The 20,171-nt window shown below is 39.4% G+C and overlaps 1 protein-coding gene and 1 long non-coding RNA gene across 5 annotated transcripts in view; one reads left to right on the forward strand and one right to left on the reverse strand.

Moving 5' to 3' along the window:
• Window positions 1-20,171, forward strand: part of ADAMTS9 (ADAM metallopeptidase with thrombospondin type 1 motif 9) — a 169,212-nt gene that overhangs the window by 84,630 nt on the left and 64,411 nt on the right. For both annotated transcript variants that reach the window (XM_068557319.1, XM_068557320.1), the window contains 2 exons: window positions 3,216-3,377; window positions 5,525-5,701. In XM_068557319.1, coding sequence (XP_068413420.1) covers window positions 3,216-3,377; window positions 5,525-5,701 — 339 coding nt within the window. The remainder of the gene's footprint in view (window positions 1-3,215; window positions 3,378-5,524; window positions 5,702-20,171) is intronic.
• LOC137773017 (uncharacterized) overlaps window positions 1-20,171 on the reverse strand; it is a 39,315-nt gene that overhangs the window by 1,067 nt on the left and 18,077 nt on the right. For 2 of the 3 annotated variants that reach the window (XR_011075620.1, XR_011075622.1), the window contains exons 4-6: window positions 17,585-17,756; window positions 15,703-15,892; window positions 12,660-12,985 (exon numbers count right to left, since the gene is read on the reverse strand). This is a non-coding gene — a long non-coding RNA (uncharacterized lncRNA). Of the gene's footprint in view, window positions 1-3,226; window positions 3,404-12,659; window positions 12,986-15,702; window positions 15,893-17,584; window positions 17,757-20,171 lie in introns of those variants that run through there. The other variant, XR_011075621.1, reaches the window with a different exon arrangement.

Genomic DNA, 20,171 nt, shown 5'->3' on the forward strand with positions numbered 1-20,171 from the left:
AAGGCACTGGAAGCTATTCTTATTTAGGACTACATATGTGGATAATGCATTCCTTTAAGATTGAATGATTCTGCCCTTGGGCAGAGTTCCCAATTAGGGAGGATTAGGTAACCTTTTTGCAGCAATGGACAATACCATTCTTCTCATTGTGCCTGTTTTTTGTTTGGGGATTTTTTTTTTTTTCTAAGTTAAGTGAGGCTGAAGGTGGACAATGTGATTTTTCAGCTCTAGGCTGACGTGCCTGACTTACTCCCAGGAGAGTGTGGCATGTGTATACATCTCTGCGTGGTTCGGGATGCATGGCTCTTCCTGCCTGCCACAGCAGGAAAGGCAGCAAAGAATCATGAGCACTAGAGAATGGGAATCTAACGTTTTCAGTAGTTTCTGGAATCAGAACATCATTTTACAGTATGTTTTTGCATAAACCTGAACCTTCTGTAAGTTTTTTGGTGTGTTACCAACTAGGGGTCTCTGGTTGCAAGCAAAAGAAAAGGAATTGATTCCTTCAAGGGAAAGCAAAACAAACAATACTGTTCATTTAGCCCCAGTAGAGACTGGGACCAGAACATCTTCAGGGATCTAGCTAGGGGTTGGCAAATTTTTTCTGCAAAGCTCCAGGTAATAAATATTTTCAGCTGTGTGGACCATGCAGTCTCTGTTGCAGCTAACCAGCTCTGCTGTCTTAGCACAAAAGCAGGCATAGACAATATGTAAACACATGGAAATGGCTGTGTTCCCATAACACTTGAGTTATAAAAACAGCTTGCAGGCCAGATTTGGCCGCCAGGCCAAATGCCAGTCTCTGATCTCTAGATGTAACAGTATCTACAGTATAATTTCTTTAAGGAGTTTCTGTCTTAATGAGCCCTTTTCAACTCTGAACCACCCTTGAGTTGCTCTGCTCAGGATTCAAATTCCCAGGAAAGTCTGATTGGCTCAGCCCGTTCCTCTTACTCCTTGATCAGGGAAATGTAGAGCATCTTAAAACACAGTCCCACTAAGGTGACATCCATTGGGGGAGAAATGATTCCTTAAAGGAAAATTGGGCTGCCAGGTGTTAAGGGGAGGTATAGTAGGGAGATAAAAATACCAGACGTCCATCATCTCTTGCTTCCCTAGTGGCCATTCTCTCTTGTTTTGTTCAGTGTGGATGATAGGTACAGGGTTTGTTCGGAGGAACGTTTACCTGGGAAAATATGTCATCTAAAGAGGACAGGAAAATTGTTAACAAAGTAAGTCCAGAGTGAAATTCTGCAACATGGGAATGGAACTAAGAATCCCTGTTAATCAAAAAATGGCAAAATTGGACCTGGAGAAAGATGATGTAAAATACTTCACCTGTGTATGGGAGTATAAAGACCCAGGCCAATGCTGGGTTCAGAACTGTGCAAGCACAAGTTCTAGACTGTATGGCGCAATTGCTTGGCCCCCAGCTGAGCGCTTTCTTTGTTTGGTCAGACTCTCAATAGGAAGCATCTGACTGGTCACTGGGCAGCCAGTAGATTAGTTGACCTTGGATTTGTTATCCTTCCTTGCTCCACTCAGCCATATTGAAGGGAGTGTAGCATGTGGTTTCTGGAACTATTGCTTCTAGAAACTCTAATTGGATCAGGCAGTAGATCCTGTGACCAGCACTATAGGATCTAATAGGGATACAAGTATGACATTGATCCCCGCTGAAGGAGCTTACCATTTTATTGGGACAATAACACAGGTGACATAATAAACAATTAATACAAGATTTTATTATCAGAGGAAAAACTCAAGGGCCAAAATATATATATTCCAAATCTGTTTACAATATGGAAGGTCCTTCCTAATGTTTTAAATTCTGGTCCCCAAACAAAGCCGATTAAAATAATAGGTTTCTGTGTTTCTCGCATAGTAAGTTGTTTAAAAGTAGAAAACAAATATTTTTAAGTTTCGAGTGAGTATATCAGAACCCTCAGAGAATAGAGGTAGGATTTTTGTAAATCAAAAATTACCTAAATATTTGCTCAGACAGAATTCATAAATCTATTTTCCTGCTCTACATTTAAAAATTAAACTCAATATATTTGAAAATCATTCATAATTTGACCAGCATAGGCAGGGAAATTGAACTGAAGTCCAGTACAATAAGCAAAAGATAAACATTTTCACATCTTTATATGGAAGAAGCCAACCAGCAAGGAGCAGTATTTATGGGTATTTTGAAATAACACTGGTTTGAGCTGGGGTTTGATAGCACAAATCAGCCATTGGAACCGGGAACTCAAAACAATGTTGCAGATGCGGTCAGAGACTTGATAATTCGTGAGAATTGGATTGCTTGGAGGACTAGATGGTTGTTTTACAAGCAAACAGATTGTACAAGTTAAGGGTCAGAGTGAAGGAGACCAGCAAACACATCGGGTTTCAAAAGATAAGGAAATTATGGAAAGAAAAAAACACTCAAGATGTAGATAAATAAGAGAGCTATGAGAAGCTTGTGTGGGAAATTAGCTGAAGGGTGAACATAATTCTGTGACAGCCATGAGAGGGAGTAAGCACTAAGCTCATGCACCTGAAGAGAGGTCTGTCAATATGGAATTCAAGTTCACTGAGGAATAAAAATAAAGAAGGAAAACAAATCTTGCTACCATTAGCCACGGAAGTAGAGGCTTTTGCCAAGGGAGAGACGGGAACGTTACCTGCAAGGAAATGATATGCAAGTGACATTCCGTGATGCTTTCCTTGGGTAATTGAAGAAGTCAGTACAGAAGCTTAATTTCAACAACTGGCAATTCCTGAATCATGTGATTTGACCCTGCTGTTGAAAGGGAAGTTAAATGTTGTTTCTAAATAAGCGCTTGTAGTTTTGAAAAGAAGAGAATTTCCCAGCAGACTGTGGTGTCAGTCAGCGACTCTGTACCTCTCAGAGATGCAAAGGATGAATAAGACAGCTTTGGAAATCCCAAGACATGATCACTCATTAGGCATTTATTAAACACCTACTGAGACCTAACCTGCGCAAGGGGGAAGCCGTGTTTCTGCCCTCCAGGTGCTGCTAAGACGTGAACTTTAAACAGCCCCACGGAAGGGAGGTTCTCAGGATTGCTTTCTGTCCATCGTGGACGACTTGAGAATGGTTTCTGCCACATTTGTCTCTGACCCTTCAACCAGCTGCTTTTTGTGTCCCTGAGATGGAGATCGAGGTAGGGATTAACCTGTTGACTGATGTCTGCTGTGTTCAGTGTTCCAGTACCTGTGCTGGTGGGTCCCAGCGGCGTGTTGTTGTGTGTCAGGATGAAAATGGATACACCGCCAACGACTGCGTGGAGAGAATCAAACCCGATGAGCAGAGATCCTGCGAATCTGGCCCTTGCCCTCAGTGGGCTTATGGCAGCTGGGGAGAGGTGAGAGCAAACTCCACTTATACATCCTTTGGGAAAAACCAAACACCAAACAGTGTTATTGTTCATAGTTTATTTGAAGAAAAGAACTAGCACTAGTTAAAGCTTCTTGATTTCAGGTTAACTAGGAGAACTGTCTTAATTCTGGACTATTTTAAAAGTGCATTTATTACCAAGTAGAGACAGCTTGACTACACAGGAGAGAAAAGTTAGGAAAGAATGCAGATAAATGCTAGTTTAAATTGTTAACCTCTGCTGATTAAAACATGGGTGCTTTTAAAGTGATTGAAAATGTGTGTTAAATCAGTCAATGGAAATTTTGCCATCTTCTTCATAGTTTTGGGGTGTTTGTGATGCACCCTTGTTCCCATGGCATCGTGTCTCCTAATATTTCAAATCCCTGATGAACCAGAATGAATAGGAGCTGTTATTCCTATCAAAGGTGATGCATTTTAATTGTAGAAATGAGTAATTAGCTGTATAGTCTCAAATAATAAAATTCTTCAGCTGTTACCTTTTAAGAATTGCCTGCTATGACCGATGAAAGGCAATAGAATATTTGGAGCAGGCAAAACTGGGTCCCATTCCCAGGCCTGGCTCTTAAAAGCTTTGTGGCTTTATCAAATAATATAACTTTGCCAAATGTCTGTATTCTCGTCTATAAATGGGAATAATAATGGCACTCACTTCACAGTGTTCACATCTATTATATGAGATAGTGTGTCAAAAGCCTAGCCCATAGCCTTCAATCACAGTTAACTGCTTTTATAATAATGATAATCAGTATTATTACTACCAATAATACTGATTATCATTAGTATTACTATTATTATCGAGTGGGGTTTTGAGCCACTGTCATGTGTAGGACTTAGATGCTTATTGTTTTGTATTTAATTAACAAAGACTATATCTCTCTACTCTTGAATCCACAGGGAGGACACATATTTAGAGTTTGTTGAGTTGTTCTGTCTTGACTGTAAAATTTATAAAATAACACACGAGGATTAACATCGTGGAGACCCCCGCCCCACCCCCGCCAAGAGGGGAACAAAGACACATGAGATGGACGGGCATGTTTGTCCACACCCCTGGCTAAACGAAATCACGTGTCCACATTTCATGCTTTCATCCACGTAACCTAGTAGTCATAGGCACTCATAACGGAGAGTTTGTTAACTTTCGGTGATAATACGTCATTCTGGAGGGCTTTGCTGAAAGGCCGGAAGGGGAAGTCAGGTTTGGAGACGTGTATATTGTGGGTTTCCCAAAACTCCTCGTAAAGTTCTGTCCCGTGGGGCCTGTGCTTCAGCTTCTGTAATTGGATAGAAGCCAGGAGAGTACACGCATTTGCTGGGATGCTGGCTGTCAGCACGGACCAGATCATTCCAAATTCTGTGGGAGATCTGGCCTTGACACAGCAGGGGAACAGTCAGTGTTCCTGGATGTGAGCACAGCAGTACTGTCCAAGAAATACAACTTGTTCCTGCCTCAGAAGTGTGGGTCTAGCCAACAGTCAGAACCTTATCCAATGTTCCCACCACACTGTTTACTCATCCTAGGGGAAAGCCATCATTATCCTCAGATTCAGAGATAACATAAAATATTTGAACGTCAGAAAGGTCTATGGAGACTATAGAGTCACAGAATAGACAAAGGTTGGTGACAACTTCTTAGAGGTTGCCAGAAAATAAAACCAGCTAAGTCATTATTTCCTTTATTTGGTACTGAGTGGTTTTTAGATTTTTATTTGTTTCTTTGATTTTTGGTTTTGAATACCTCAAAAAAAGGCTGTAGTCTTATCCTAGACACCTGCTGTTCAATTGACTTTGATCAAGTGAAACTCTCTTAAGCTCAGTTGCCCCATATATAAAATGCGGCAAATAATTACACTCTCCTCTTGATGAGATAATATATATAAAAGCACTTAGTACAGATGAAGAGCAAATGCTCAATAAACAATACCTACCATGAAAGTAGAGGGCTCCGGTCTGCCGTGTATATTACTTTTGGTAACTCAGCTTCGTTCTGCCTACAGACTTATCTTGCCTGATGCTGTAATAGAGTCTGGCTAAGACGTTTTTCTTACGGGAAAAGAAAATTTGCCACTGGCTGTTCAGGCAAAATAACTGCCTTCCTTTTTCTTCTTCCAGTGTACTAAGCTGTGCGGTGGAGGCTTGCGGACAAGACTGGTGGTCTGTCAGCGGCCCAGCGGGGAACGGTTTCTAGATCTGAGCTGTGAAATTCTTGACAAGCCTCCAGATCGAGAGCAATGTAACACACATGCTTGTCCTCAAGACGCTGCATGGAGTACTGGCCCTTGGAGTTCGGTACGGCCCTAACTATTCATGTTTGTTAAGCAAAATATGTAACTAACATGCCCAATTCCAAGGTGTTCTGGGTCACTCCTTTGAGACAGATAATTATCCTCTTCACAAGGGCATCCCTGAAACTGTGCTATACACAGTCTGCTATTTTCTTCATATTGACATACAACAGAATTAATTTTTTTTATGAGATTGCCAAAGTGACTTTACAGGTGACTTGTACCTCATACAGGCCTTTGCCAACGCCCAGAAGTAGCATCCTTTCCTATAACTAGACTATATATATTTGTGTGTGTGTGTGTGTGTGTGTGTGTGTGTTTTTTAAGAAACTAAATAACTCCGTGCCGTTATTAAGCTCCAAAGTGATTTAAGCAGACAACTCAAAAGCAGATATTCTTTCCTTTTCTAAGCTGGTAGTTTTGACTTTGGTGGGAAGATACCTGCTTATTGAGGCCAAAGCAATTTTTGATTCAGAGACTATACCTTGCCTCTCTGTGACTCGGGTACAGCTCTCAACACAGACACCAAAAAGGTTGTGCCCACAAAATCGACTGAAACCATTTGGAAAATTCAAAAGACCAAAAGTGGACTCAGTGACCTGATGCCATTCAAGGCATCTGAAATGTTCTCTCTTCTATCAAGACACAAAGCCTGTTTGAGACCATTTTTTTCTTTGGTCCTAGGCTTCCTTTGTGATCTACTTTTAAATGACATTGTGAGACAGATTCGCCACTGTAAATACTGTGCAAACTTCTGGGGCAGCTCTTGGCAAACAGAAGGATAGGCTATGTCAAAACGATACTGTGGCTAAATTGTGCCATAGGTATGGAGTCATTAGGGCTGTTTCATGTAAATAGAGTAAACATTCCTGTGAATACATTAATTGCACTGAAGCTGAATTAATATTATATTAAGTCATATCCAAAAGACTTTTTTATTCCATAGGGTTCTGAGGAAAAGTCTTAACCATTCCTAAAACCAACTAAAGAGCAGATTAACTGACCTGACATGGCTAATACCTGTTGACACTTCTAAGAGTCAAGGGTTTCAGTGTCGGAGATTGTGTCTGCAGGTAGAACACTAGCTGTATAACTACTGTACTTTGTATTAAGTAGAAATCTAGAAGAATTTAGAGCGTTATCTCAACTGGTACTATTCAGCTGGACTCTAAGGATTTTATTCAAGGGCATTTCAGATGTATTGTTCACCCAGAGTATTTTGTCTGCAATACTGGCAGTCTCCCAAAATGAACATTTTGAAAAAGATCAGAAATAACCTTAGAATATCAAGAACATCTTCTGACATTCCAGCTTCCCTAAGTCACCTATTACATATTATTTTTCATGAAATTTTCCCTCTTGAGCCCATTCTATTTTCACTCCTTTCACTCAGCCAACACCAATACCACACTGGAGTATATATCAAAAAATCTAGTAGCTCTCTAAAAAGTTGTGTTTCTTTAATATTGACCGAAAAACATCTCCTAACCCTCAGAGGGTATGTGTGTGTGTATATATAATATAATAATAATATAATATTATGCACTGTATATTGTATATAATATATATGCAATATATATTATATAGTATATATACATTAGTTTCCACAGCATTCTCTTTCTTGAACACTTTCTAAACACAGCTTAGTTCTTTTTTACACCGGATCACCACCCTCTCCCACAGATATTTTAAGAGCTTAAGTGCTTAAATTTTAAAATATGATCTGCTGGTTAACTGAAGACTTTAAGTTTTTCTTATTGTAGTTGTTGTTCTTGGGCCTGCACATAGTTTTCTGAAACACACAGAGAAAAAGAGAGAGATTCTAAATGCTCTGTAATGCACAGGAGCAAATACACAGATTTTGAAAATATTTTTGCTGCCTATGCGATTTTAATGCTTCCTTTGTAAAGTGATCATTATTCAAATATATATTCCAATGCCTCTGCAGCCTGGGAGCAAGGCCACTTCTACAAGGCTTTTTATTGTGATTTTTAAAACAACTAAATCAAAAGCATTTTATTTAAATAGATCCATTTGTAATATATTATTTAAATCATGTGTGTGAGGGCAGCCTTTTAGATTCTTACTGTAGGATTTGGATTTTACTTTTATGTTGACTTTTATTGATGCTTTGGTACAATTTCTTAGTAGTTCTAGATTGAAGCATACCTCAGTGAATTGTGTTAACAGCCATAAAGCCACTTCTGTGGTGCTTCATCATTGTAACTGAGAGTGACATTAACAACAACAAAAACTGTATTCGAGGTGCTAACATGTTGCTTTCAAGAGAAAGTGAACTAGATTTATTAGAGACCAAGGGTAGCCTTTAGTCCCCCTCCAGCCTTGTTGCTTTCTTTCCCCAAGTACTCCCAAGCTGGAGATAGTGTTGAGAAGCAACTATTGCTGTGTGAGTAGGTCTTTTCCAAGGTCAAAATGAAGATAGCCTAGTTCAACAGTTGTTACTAAGGAGCCGTATTTAGGAGAGAAACTCCAAATGGCTGTTAGCGTGGTGTCCAGACTCTCTAAAATGAAGCTTTTGTGAATGTAGGCTTCAGGTACCCATTTTAAGACCCTTAATTCTGGCTCAAGTCACTAGAGATTTAGAATCGTGATTGTGGAAAACACCCTCCCCAGATTTCGTCTTTTCTGTCCTCTTTTGAACGTGTCCGTGCACTCTGACTTGGTAATGTTTTATTTTTGAAATAAGGTTCTTAACACTGATTTGCCTATTGCATGCACACATCCCGTGACTAGAGGGATAAATTGGAAAGAGAGCTGTCAGACTGTAGTGGGAAGTGGGTTAAAAAATCTGTAGCATTCTAGAGTAAGCTGCTTCAAGATAAAATCAAAAAGGTTGCTAGGTGACGTCACCTATCCAAGATGGTCCTCCAGCCTTCCTTTTTGCATTGCCTCGTGTATCTGCTTGCTGATTGCCTTGGAGACAGACCATGGTTCTCCTTAGGAGAAATTGCTTGTGTGAGTTTTTCATGCCAAAACCTAAATGTGTTCTCTGAGCCTTGCTTTAGGTGCTTTGGAATAATGCCTGTCGACCCGAATAATGAGAATTTATGAGCTCACGAAGGAACTGTGCTTTTGTTTCTGCCTGGCCAACTTACGAATTTGTGTCTACCTCATTTTCATATTAAAGTTTGCAGCTTCTGTAGGTAGGAAGAGAAAATGTCTGACATCAGTATTTTATCACCTCACCACATCTATCTCTAGCAAAAATAAAGATTGTAAATATCACTACCATACTTTCCGAATACATTTTAAGCAGCCAAGCCTAGTATTATCTGAATATTTTGAGCAGTACAGATTTCTATGTGTTTATATAATAAAGCATATTTATTTTTTCCATGTTATTTAATTTTATATACAATGTTTAAAAATCAGTGTGTATCAGCAGACTGTAAAGGCAAATAGGCTGTGTGCTTAGAAATGCATGTGTATGTTTCTTTTGGTTTTAAAAAGACACGTTTTAATTTTGTAAATCCCCTCCAACCTGTACCATCCCTCTCCCAAATCTGAGTTAGCCAAGTGGCAAGCTTTATGTAATTGGATAGTTCAAAATGTGTATTTTAAAGGGATACTTTAAAAAATATTTCTGGATTGGAAATGATGCTTAGCGATATAAACAAAAACAAATACGAGGCCTAATATTTTTGTTGGGTTTCTTTTCTTCTCTAATACTGTTGTCCTGATTCATTGAGTCTCACCTATGAAATATGAATGCTCCATTTATTGAATTTGTAGATAATGCTAAAGCATAGCCAGAAGACAAAACCAGTGATTAGGAGAAATGGTTCTGAATATGTCAGAGGAGCCAGGTACAGGAAAAAGCTCACCTAATGTGCATCAGTTTGATCATACCTTATTCTTTGTGTTCAGATAACTGTAAAAGACTTACAACATTTGTCAATTTTGTTATTTGTTCACCTGCAATACATATCAGAAGCATTTCTTATTAAAGAAAAATAAAACATAACAGTAACTTGAAAGTTTTAAGAGAACCTGCACTTTTCAAAAAATGATAAATCATAAAGATGACCTCAGATCTCTGCTGGTTCCACATTCCCCTACTGAGCCTCCATTTTGCACTGTAGTTTGTTATGGTAACTGGGGAGGAAAGGACCAAAATAAGGGAGTCCCTATATGCATTTGAGGGTTTTTTTATGAGGTGCTGAATAAGATAACTTCTCCAAAGCAGGTGATCGTAGCTAACGTTTACTGAGTATTTACTATGTACCAAGCCAAGTTAAGCAAATCTGTGTCACATTTAGCCCCCATGTTACCCTGTCGAGAGAGGCGTTCTTATGAATCGATTTGACTGTGTGATAATCTACTTTAGCGATACAACTTCAACGTCAGTATACCTTTTTTTTTTTTTTCTCTCCCCTGGGAGAAGGAAGGATTTATTACTTGTAGCCAGTAAGGAGAACACCAGGGATCTTTTCCAGAGCAGTGTCTCCCAATGTCCTGTTTGTTTTGGTAGAAAGAAACAGCGCGTGTTCAGAATGAATTTTTTAAACTCCTGCTTATATTCAATAAAAGGATACGCCTAAAACTAACATTCCATCTAGACTCAGTGTTATTTAGCTAATACTGACATTGCCCCTTTGACTCCAGCAGTAGAAAATGTAAATTTATAACTTTTACTGGTAAATTCCCGTAACTGGCAGCTATGAACACTTCAAACAACTGATTATGTTTAGGGAATGGCAAAACATCTCTCTTTTTTATTTTTAAAATATCATAATAGCCAGATTCGGAGGATGATATAAAAATTTGGGCTATAAGGAATATCACATTAAATGTGTATGCATTTTTTTATAAATATAAGATTTTTTTTTCTTTTACTAATGAAGACACATCTTAAACACACTTCTAGTGTCTTTTAAGAAAGAAATAAGAAACACATTATTTGGCTCTATCAATATGGAGTATAAAAAATAAGATAGGTTTTTTTTAATGAAAACATTATGACATATGAAATTACAAAGTTTATTTGAACTCAGGGTAGATTAAGACTCTATAAACCACTCATCTCACATGTGCTCCAAAAAAGCAAAACACTGGCCTGCATCTGTTTCACTGGAGATAAAACTTAGCTGGACTTTTTTTTTTCCTCCGTATTTACAGTGATTGTATGCCTATCAGAGATTCTGTTCCTGCTTTCTGACAGCTGATATTTCATGATAGCTTGACATATTTCTGTTTTTACAGTCTTAAAAAGTCCAAAGGTGGGGATGGGGGCAAGGGTAGGAGAGACATTAGACCCTGAGAAGGAGTGAAGTTCCTCCCTCCTGACTCAGGTCAGCGAGTTGCCCTTCTGGAATGGACAGGAATGGAAACTTTGGAATGTGGAGTGGGAGGTAGAGGCTGAGTCCAAGTCTAATTGGCTGGGAGGGAATCCTGATTATTAAAGGCAGTTGAGGAAGATTTATGAGGAGGGCGTAAAGGACTCTGGGTCATTCCTTTTAAAAAAAAAAGTCATTCATTTTTCAGCTAATATTTTTTATGGGCCTACTGTGGGGCTAGTCTGTTCTGGATGCTAAGGATACAGCAATAACAGTCAGAGCTATTCATTCTAGTGGGGAAACAGAAAATTTGAACACATATAGAACTGACAGTTTTTTCCTGGAAGCCTCACTACAACCATAAAATTACAAATTGCTATTAGGAGATATCTATCTATCTATCTATCTATCTATATATATAGATAGACAGATAGATAGATATATCTATATATATATATATCTTCATGTTGCTAATGATCTTTGTTCAACTTATATAAATTATTGATCTTGTCTTTCCTTTTAAATGTGCAGTTGCTCAATAATTTTCAGTGATAAATGCTCTCTCGCTGATGGCATGGAACCTTTCAAAACCTCCTGTCAGGAAATATGCTTCTGTTCACCTTTACATTAGAACCCAAACATGAGTTCAGGGGTCTGAGAGCCCGGATGAGTGGAGGGCCTGGCTTTCTGCCTCTCCCGTCTGGGGTCCTCAGCCTCCACACCAGCGTGGGAAGTTGTGGCTGAGAGTACATTTCCCCCTTTGTTATTTAATAGGTACCAATAAAAAGATCTGGAATGTGTGGATTGCCACATCACCATCTTTGCTTCTTGCTGTTGTTCATTTTCATGGATTGTTTTAATCACTGCAACATCCCTTTCCAGAAATTTATAAAATAGAAAATTGGCAGCCAAGAGAAGAGTGTACAGGAAGTAGTATGGAAAAGAATCAATATAGGCTGAACCTACAAAGCCACCATTCTTAGCCAGGCCTGCATCCCCTTTCCCTTATTAGAATGAGGTTATGCCTTGGCCAAAGCAGTCCAATAACTTTCCACAATGTAGGAAATGTTCTCTATCTTTGCTTTCCAATATGGAAGCCACTAGCCACATGTGGCTAATATTAAGCACTTACTATGTGGCCAAGTACCATAGGGATACTGCATTTTAAATTGTATTTAACTTAATTACTCTAAATATAAACAGCCACCTGTGCCTGGTGGCTACCGTATTAGACAGGGCAACCTCAGGCAATTAGCAATTAATATTCAACTAGCCAAGGGATCAGTAAACTTATAAAAATAAATTGGGGAGAAAAGCCCTATGTCAGCATGTAATGGGTCCCTGTGTAGGATGCCCTTGCATCTAATAAGTACCATCCTCTTGTCATTCTTCTGTTTTGCACCATTGTTTGGGAACACTTTAGTGGGTGTTCCCTGACAGCTGGGCATTGAAAAAGTAGCACAGGGAGATCAGCTCAGTGCATTGTGACCACCTAGAGGGGTGGGATAAGGAGGGTGTGAGGGAGCCGCAAGAGGGAGGGGATATGGAGATATATGTAAACGTATAGCTGATTCACTTTGTTACACAGCAGAAACTAACACAACAATGTAAAGCAATTATACTCCAATGAAGATGTTAAAAAAAAAAAAAAATACAGTGGTCAAACCTAAAAAAAAAAAAAAAAAAGAGGCTTTTAGAACCAGCTGTCTTTAGAGTAGTAACTCCAGGGCCTCCACATAAAAGCAGCTGTTAAAACAAACTCTCCTCTTTTGCATCTCAGTGTTCAAGTTCATCCTGGCAGTAAGTTCAGTTAAGGAGAAAGAATGTTTATGTGTTCTATGGGTTAAAAGGGCAAGGTGTAATGATGCTTTTTAGGAGAGGGCAAAAATGGACAACGCCAGGTAGCCGCCTTGTAGAAGCTTGAATTCCAAGAGACCATTCCCTCTTTGAAGGAGAAGTTTCAAGAAGGCAACTTTCATATTCCCTGAGCCCTGTAGGTAAAGGTTGAGTAGATTAGGTTTACGGAGCTGTCTCAAAGACACTTCAGAAGAATCAGAGCTGAGGCTGTGTCTCCTCCATCACTATAATTGCCGTCATTTAACTTTGCCTCCCCAGTGTTAAGAAAACCATCATGGTTTGTTTCACGTTCATACCCTGTACTGATGCCCCCAGAAATTAAAATGTATGTAACGACACTGGCTGCAAATTGGCTGATGATGTCATCAGTTCTCTTTTCTAGCGACCAGATAGAGTTGTGGGGTTTTTTTGCCCCTTTAGGGTGACATCTGAATTAAACTATAAACCGTTCAGGTGGTCTGTTTTTAGAAGCCCTTTTTCATTTATTATCCTCACTCTTAGGTTGCCTATGTACTAAAATGGGAAATAAGTCAAATAACTCTCTCTAAGCCACCTTCTTCTGAAGTATCTCAGAAAGTAGATGAATGGATTGCTTCAGTTATCCGCAAAAGAGCTGTTTCCCCTCAGTTTTGTACCGTGCATTTCCTCCCATAATTATTGGGACAGCTTTGACTTTTTATTATAACAATCACATTTTGGAGCATTTACTTTCTGCTAGAAATTATGCAAAGCAATTCACTCACATTATCAAATTTAATCTCTTCTACTTGATGAGCTTAGCACCATCAGATAAGTTAGCTAGTTGGTTCTAGGTCAAACTGTGGCTGAACCAGGTTCTGAGCTTGGTAACCAAGATATAATCCCCTCATCTTGCTGTTTAGTTGGTGAAGTGGTGAAAAGCTGTGGAAAGAGGATGTCTACAATTTTAAGATTTTCTGTTTTTCCAGATTGTAACTGCTTGAAACATTCTGGAATTATTGAGCCATTTACAGATTTTGCTCAGAGCTCTAAAGGGATGAATATGAGAAAATTGTTTTCCTTAAAATTAAACCAGGTAAAGAGCAAGATTGGGGCTTTCTAGAAGACTTGGAGGGAAAAAAAGCATCAAGTATTTATTAAGCACACATTAAGTGATATTTCTGACATTTTAATATGCAAAGAAATAGAATAACTGGAGGTAATAAATCTAAGTGTTTTCTTTGTTCAGTAGATATATAGGTAATCAGGATGAGAAATTAGATTTTGGTCAAGCCAGTTAGGGGATTTGTAGATGTTTGTGGTGATTAGGTTTATTGTAGAATGCGATATGCTGTCGCACTACAAGTGAAGTATGAAAAATGATGAAATTAAAATTTATTAAAAAAAGTGATCTCACACTAATAACTGTCTGCTTGAAATAAAACACATTAAATGCGTTGAGATATCTTCCATACTCTTTCTTGAGCTAAAACTAAGCTACAGGAGTTAAACTCTTCTGGCAATGCTAAGGCTTATTCCTTCCCATTGGTAGGACAGTCAACCACTCTGAGTTCTGCCCTTGCATTCACCTCGTTCTTCGCCCCTCGTTCGCCCAAATACTGATGTATTCCTCCATCCATGTGGCAAGTGCATGTTAAGATGTGGTTATGGTTTGGGAGGTGTGTAAGATGAAGTGAGGGAAGAGGTGACATTTAAAAAAACGAAACAAAACGTGGTTTTGCTCCCTTTTTCTAACTAGAACAAAGGAAGAAATGTAGACATAGCCATCACATTTCAAGTGAAAATCCTTTTAACCGAATCATTTACTGAATTGCCCCAAACTTTAATTTCCTTTGGGCTGTAGACGCCCACTGTCCAAGCTTGGTGCCTTACACACAGTAGGCATACTATCAACAATATTGAAATGAGTGAATGAATGAACTACTCAGAAGCTGATATCCTTATTGCACTGGCCTAAACTATGGAAATAAAGAGCTAACTTGCAGGAGGGAATCATAAAAAGAAACACATAGGTTTGGATGCTGGTGGTGTATCAATAGTGATTTCCTGACTTGGAGAGTTGTACGGCAGTTATGTAGGAAAGTGTCCTTGATTTGGGGAAATTAGAGTTTGAGAGATGATGGAACATTAATGTCTGCAAATTTTTCAGGAAAAGACAAAATAATAATGGCATATATATATATATATATATATATATATATATATTTAGGGAGGACGAAGGAGGGAGCAAATGTGAAATGTTGACAGTTGGGGAATCTGAATAAGGGGGAGAGGGAGTTCTTTGTGATGTTCTTACAATTTTTCTTTGTTTGAAATTTTTCAAAATAAGTTTTTTTTTTTTTTTTTTGATTCTTAAAGAAACGTAAATATGTTCAGAGTGTGTATTTTACTTCACAAGGAAGCAGAGAGTAGGTCTGGATTCATTTCAGGGCTTGAAAACTTCTGACACATTTTAGGAAGCTGTTTTTAATCTCAGATTTGCACCGTAACATCATAATAAAAGTGGGTGCTCTAGTCCGAGCTCTGCGTAAACAGCATCTTTCCTAGTTTTTCATTGGCTTTTTTCTCATGAACTTCTTCTTCCTCCTCCCCCCTACTTCCCTCCGCCCCTCCCACCCAGGCAGCTAAAATGAAAGGGCCTCTGGGAATGGTGTGTTTTTTTGCTCCCCTTTTCCCAGGGAAATCCAGACTTTCATTGACGGTCTCGTTAGTAAATTCCAGTAAATACTTGGCCAAATGCAGACTGCCCTTTTTTAATCCATTGCTCCCCAGTCAAAGCCCAGAATCCTTTGAAAACTAAAGAACTTTTCCACAAATCTGTGCTGTCTGTTTTCCTTGTGCTTCGTAAAAAGCCCTCGCCCAACCAACTCACCTATTCCTGCATTGCAGTTGGCCCTTTCTTAGTGAAATCATGATTTCCTTCTCCTTGGTTGTCTCTTAATCAGCTGTGAAGTGTCTGGGAACCCCTTAGCAGTGGCAGGTCACAACTGTGATGTCAGGGAGGAAGTGCTGTCCAGAAGAGCCTGTTTGTTTCACTGTAGTTGCGATCTTCATTGCTGTGCCTGGGAATTGTACATGATTTCACATTGTACATGTCACGTTCTCTAAGACCAGGGATTCCCAACCCTTTTAGCCTTGGATCTTGACCTTGTTAAACTGATGTTCAGTGGACCCTTTACCACCCCCCCATCCAAAAAAAAGCTCTGTGTGCCCTGCCCCCCACCAAATGAATTAAAATCAATTCAGTTTTGAGAGCTTGTTGAAGGACTTCCTGAAAACCTTGGGATTATTCAGTGGTTCTCAATCGGGGGTGATTTTTATCCCCCAGTGGACATTGGGTAATGTCTGGAGACATCGTTGGTTGTCATAAATGGGTTTGGGGGGGGCGGGTATTATTGGCATCTAATGAAGAGAAGCCAGGGATGTTGCCAAGCATCCTACAGTGCACAGCATGGTCCCCATAGGAGAGGGAGGACTCATGATCAAAAGTCAAGGCTGAAGTCACAGTTGCAAGCCCTGTGGAGTGACTCTGGTTAGCTATCAGAAAACAATTCTCTCTGGAGAGTCAAATTTTCCAGCAAGTAGTATGTGGAATCCTAGGAACCCAGCAAGGTCAAAGATTTTCAAGAATGAGCTGAAAATAGGAGGTTTCAAAGTTGTCTCACCAGACTATGAATTTGCAAACCAACAAGCAGTGTCATTCAGTCTTTTTTGGAGCCGGGAGGGAAAGTTGTTGATGTGTACAGGTGTGCCCGGTGTGGTCCATAGACATTCCGCATGGTAACTTTGGCAGGGGTCACTAACTTTGGATAGAAAGGCATAAATGAGGATGGGAATTTCTACGAAAACAAGCGTTATTCCAACATGTTCATACTTTTGGATTGCATGAACTGATAGCACTGATAGTATAGAGATGATAGATAGGTAGATATCGATAGATTCCTTTGCCTTTTATGTTTCAATCAAACAGCACTTCCCTCATTCATGGTAGAATCTGCACATGTGTAATGCTCTAGCTATATCTAGGAATTGGTTTCAGAGTTGAATATTTAGGAGTTTTTTGGGGGGAGTACTTTTATAAAAACATAATTAATCCTAGTGAGCATTTTATCTGGGAAGCAGGAGACCAGTTTCTAAGAAGTAGAGACCGAGACAGTGGTACAGAAAGTGTTCCATGACTTGTGAATAGGTCTGAAACAGGGTTTCCCAGCCTCGGCACTATTGACATTTGGGACCAGATACTTCTTTGTTGTGGGGTGTTGTTCTGGGCATCCTAGGATGTTTGGCAGCATCCTTAGCTTCTACCCGCTAGAATGCCAGTAGCATATCCTCTTGGTTGTGATAACCAAAAATGTCTTCCGACATTGGCAAATGTCCTCTGGGGGCAATATCATCTCTCCCTCGTGGTTCAATGAGTGTCTTACAGCAGAACTTTCCTTTCCATATTCTCATAGGCATTAAGTAGATATAGTCTACAGCATTTCCCAAATCTGTTTGATACCAAATTCCTTTTTTTTTTTAAAGTCAGAGAAGTCTTAGAGGTTTTAAAATTGTTCTCTTCCTCCTCTCAGGGAAGATAAATCATTATGTTGTAGAGATCACCAGGTTTTCACAGTTATTTTCCCACCAGTTGTTTTTTTTTAATCTATCAGAGGAAGCCCTGATCAGCTTTTTCAGATATGTGGCATTAACCTGGCTTTTCAATACATGAACTTCCCGGGGAAGAAAGTTTCTGAAATTCTACCCCTTCATACCTCTCCTTTTCCACTTTTCAAATCTTTTCTGCTTTAGCAGATGGCAGTTGCTATGTATTTGCCAACCGCAGACCCCCATGCCACACAGACACACGTATTTATGATCAGAATGGCAGGTGCAACTCCCAGATCCGTGGCACAGAGAACGTTTCAGATGATCCATCTCCTGGCCCTAGAAGGAAAATCAATCTCAATTCTTCTTCTTCAAAAAGGTCACTGATGATGACCATAAACTCTAATATTGACTCCAAATCTTTGAGACCGGAGAAGACATCTATTGGTAGAGGAAAGGCAAGCAAAGTGAGCCCAGACACTGTCATCAACCTCAGAAGTTTTATGGTGGGACCTAAACTCTAATGAAATATTGGATTCTTCCCACAATGTTTAAACTTTATTGGATGAAAGACCGGAAATTCTCATAAAAAGAAAGACATACACGTTGGAGCTCAATGTAGAAGAGACCTTGGTTCTCCATAAGACAAATGAGTGCTACCTTCCAGAAGTAATTGGAACCTTAAATTACCAATGGACTAACTATGTCAAAAGCTCTTTCAAATTAGAAATGGAGTTTTGCCTTCTACCTAATTATAACCTTACCAGTTATTCTGGGCTATGAGACGATACAGCCACTAATGAAATCTTACTTCTCTGAATGAATGGGTTTCTCCACATCCCAGTCACCAACTGTTGACCAGTGGTCTTACATGTCTTGATGTGGCACATAATAAAAGTGCCTGTCTGCGGTAGGCCAGATGGTTTGACCAGAAGTGGAGAAGGAATAACAAAAGGCCCACATTTACAGATCATCTTCTGTGAGCCAAGCTTTGGGCCTGGTGCCTTGTAAGCATTATTGCAAATCCTCATATCATCCTTACAAAATGGTCCCTATTGTGTCCATTATGCAGGGAGGAAAACTGAGCTCCACGCAGGCTAAGCAAGTGTCCCAGCATCCTACAATCAGTAATTCTTGGATCCAGACCCGACTGACTCTCAAGCTTCATGCTTTCCCACTCCCTCTCTGGAAGGGCTTTCAAAACTTCTAGAAATACTGATTTTGATTTGTGACACATCCAAAAATAGGCTCTTGCCCTAGTGGAAACCAGTTTAGCTCTCCTTTGCTTTTTAAAAGCCATTGAAACTGAGTCTTTGGGGTCTGAATTTTTGAATAGGCCCTTTTAACACTTCACTTGACTTTGAATGGTTTTCAAAGGAACTCAGAAATTGGGCTTGGTCACCCAACACTCTCAGACCAGAGCTCTGAAAAGGGTTGGTTTTCCCCTGCACATTTATAGCACGCTAGAACAATGTGAATTAGTACATCTGTAAGGAAAGATCTGCTGAACTAAGAAAACTAGATATTTCTGAATGTGGCCTAATCCTATTATTTGGGTAATAACCGCCTCACTTAGTAGGGAGGCTTGTGGTGGCCAGCTTGTAGAGAGTGTACAGGAGATCGAATTCAATTTATAGTTACAAAGTCTCAGGCTTGATGTTGGTTTTGTAATCCTGAATACCCTGTACTCTGAGAGCATTTTTCTAAATGAAAGGGAACTTAAAAAAAATCAGGCTCAAACTTAGACACATTATTTTGGAACAGATGGTATAAGTCTTTAGTTTGTTTTGTTTTGCTTTGCTTTGCTTTGCTTTGCTTTTAGATGTTTCCAGCCAGAATGGAGATGGACAATATCTGGCCTAGATAGAACCCATTCTGGTCCATTATATTTCTTTGTAGTCTACTTTCAGTCTGTATATCTACATTTTTTCCATCTGGCAAAAGTGTCAAATCTAAGGTGACATCTTTGGGAAGGAGAAACAACATGTTGTGACCCTAAGAGTACATGGTGGTCTCAGTGGCTGTTAGCCAAGCTTTCAGTGTTAGGCTTGCCTGTGCAGGACAGTGTGGTCTTCTGAGTTCCCAGCTTCTAACCCTTGCTGTCCGTTATCTTACATCATATTCTCAGATAACCTTCCTCTTAGATGTCTCCTGTGCAGTGTTCAGTTCTGTAACTATGAATTAAATATTAAACCGCAAGAGTGCTTAGCCAGTTTTAGATTGAATAGACACAGGCGATAGGAGAGAGCACGAGTTATTTATTTGGGCCCTACCAATGAACTGAGCATTGTGTAGAATGTTTGCTTCATCCTTAAAAATTCTTGTGAGATAAGTGGCTCTAGGCTCTATTAGATACTATTCATTCACGCATGCGTTTGTGTGTTCCCTAAGTATTCAAGTGTTTTCTATAAACTAGGCACTGCTCTGAGCACTGGGGAGATAGCAGTGAACAAAACAGACAAAAATCCTTGAACTCATCAAGCTTACATTCTAGTGGGGAGGGGGAGATAACCTATAAATCACAAATAAAACAAAAGGTTAAATATGTATCGTGAAAGAAAGTGAGTGGTGCCATGGATAAAAATAAAGAAGAGAGAAAATAGCATGGAAGAGAAGGTGGGAACTGTAATTTTAAGGTCAGGCAAGTCTCCGATAAAAGGTGACATTTGAGCAGAGATCCGGGAAAATACAAAAGTAAGCTATGTGGATACCCAGGAGAAGAGTATTTCAGGTGAACACCTGGAGATGGGAGTA

Source organism: Eschrichtius robustus, chromosome 12 (genome assembly GCF_028021215.1).
Source record: "Eschrichtius robustus isolate mEscRob2 chromosome 12, mEscRob2.pri, whole genome shotgun sequence".
In the NCBI taxonomy this organism is placed as follows: Eukaryota; Metazoa; Chordata; class Mammalia; order Artiodactyla; family Eschrichtiidae; genus Eschrichtius; species Eschrichtius robustus.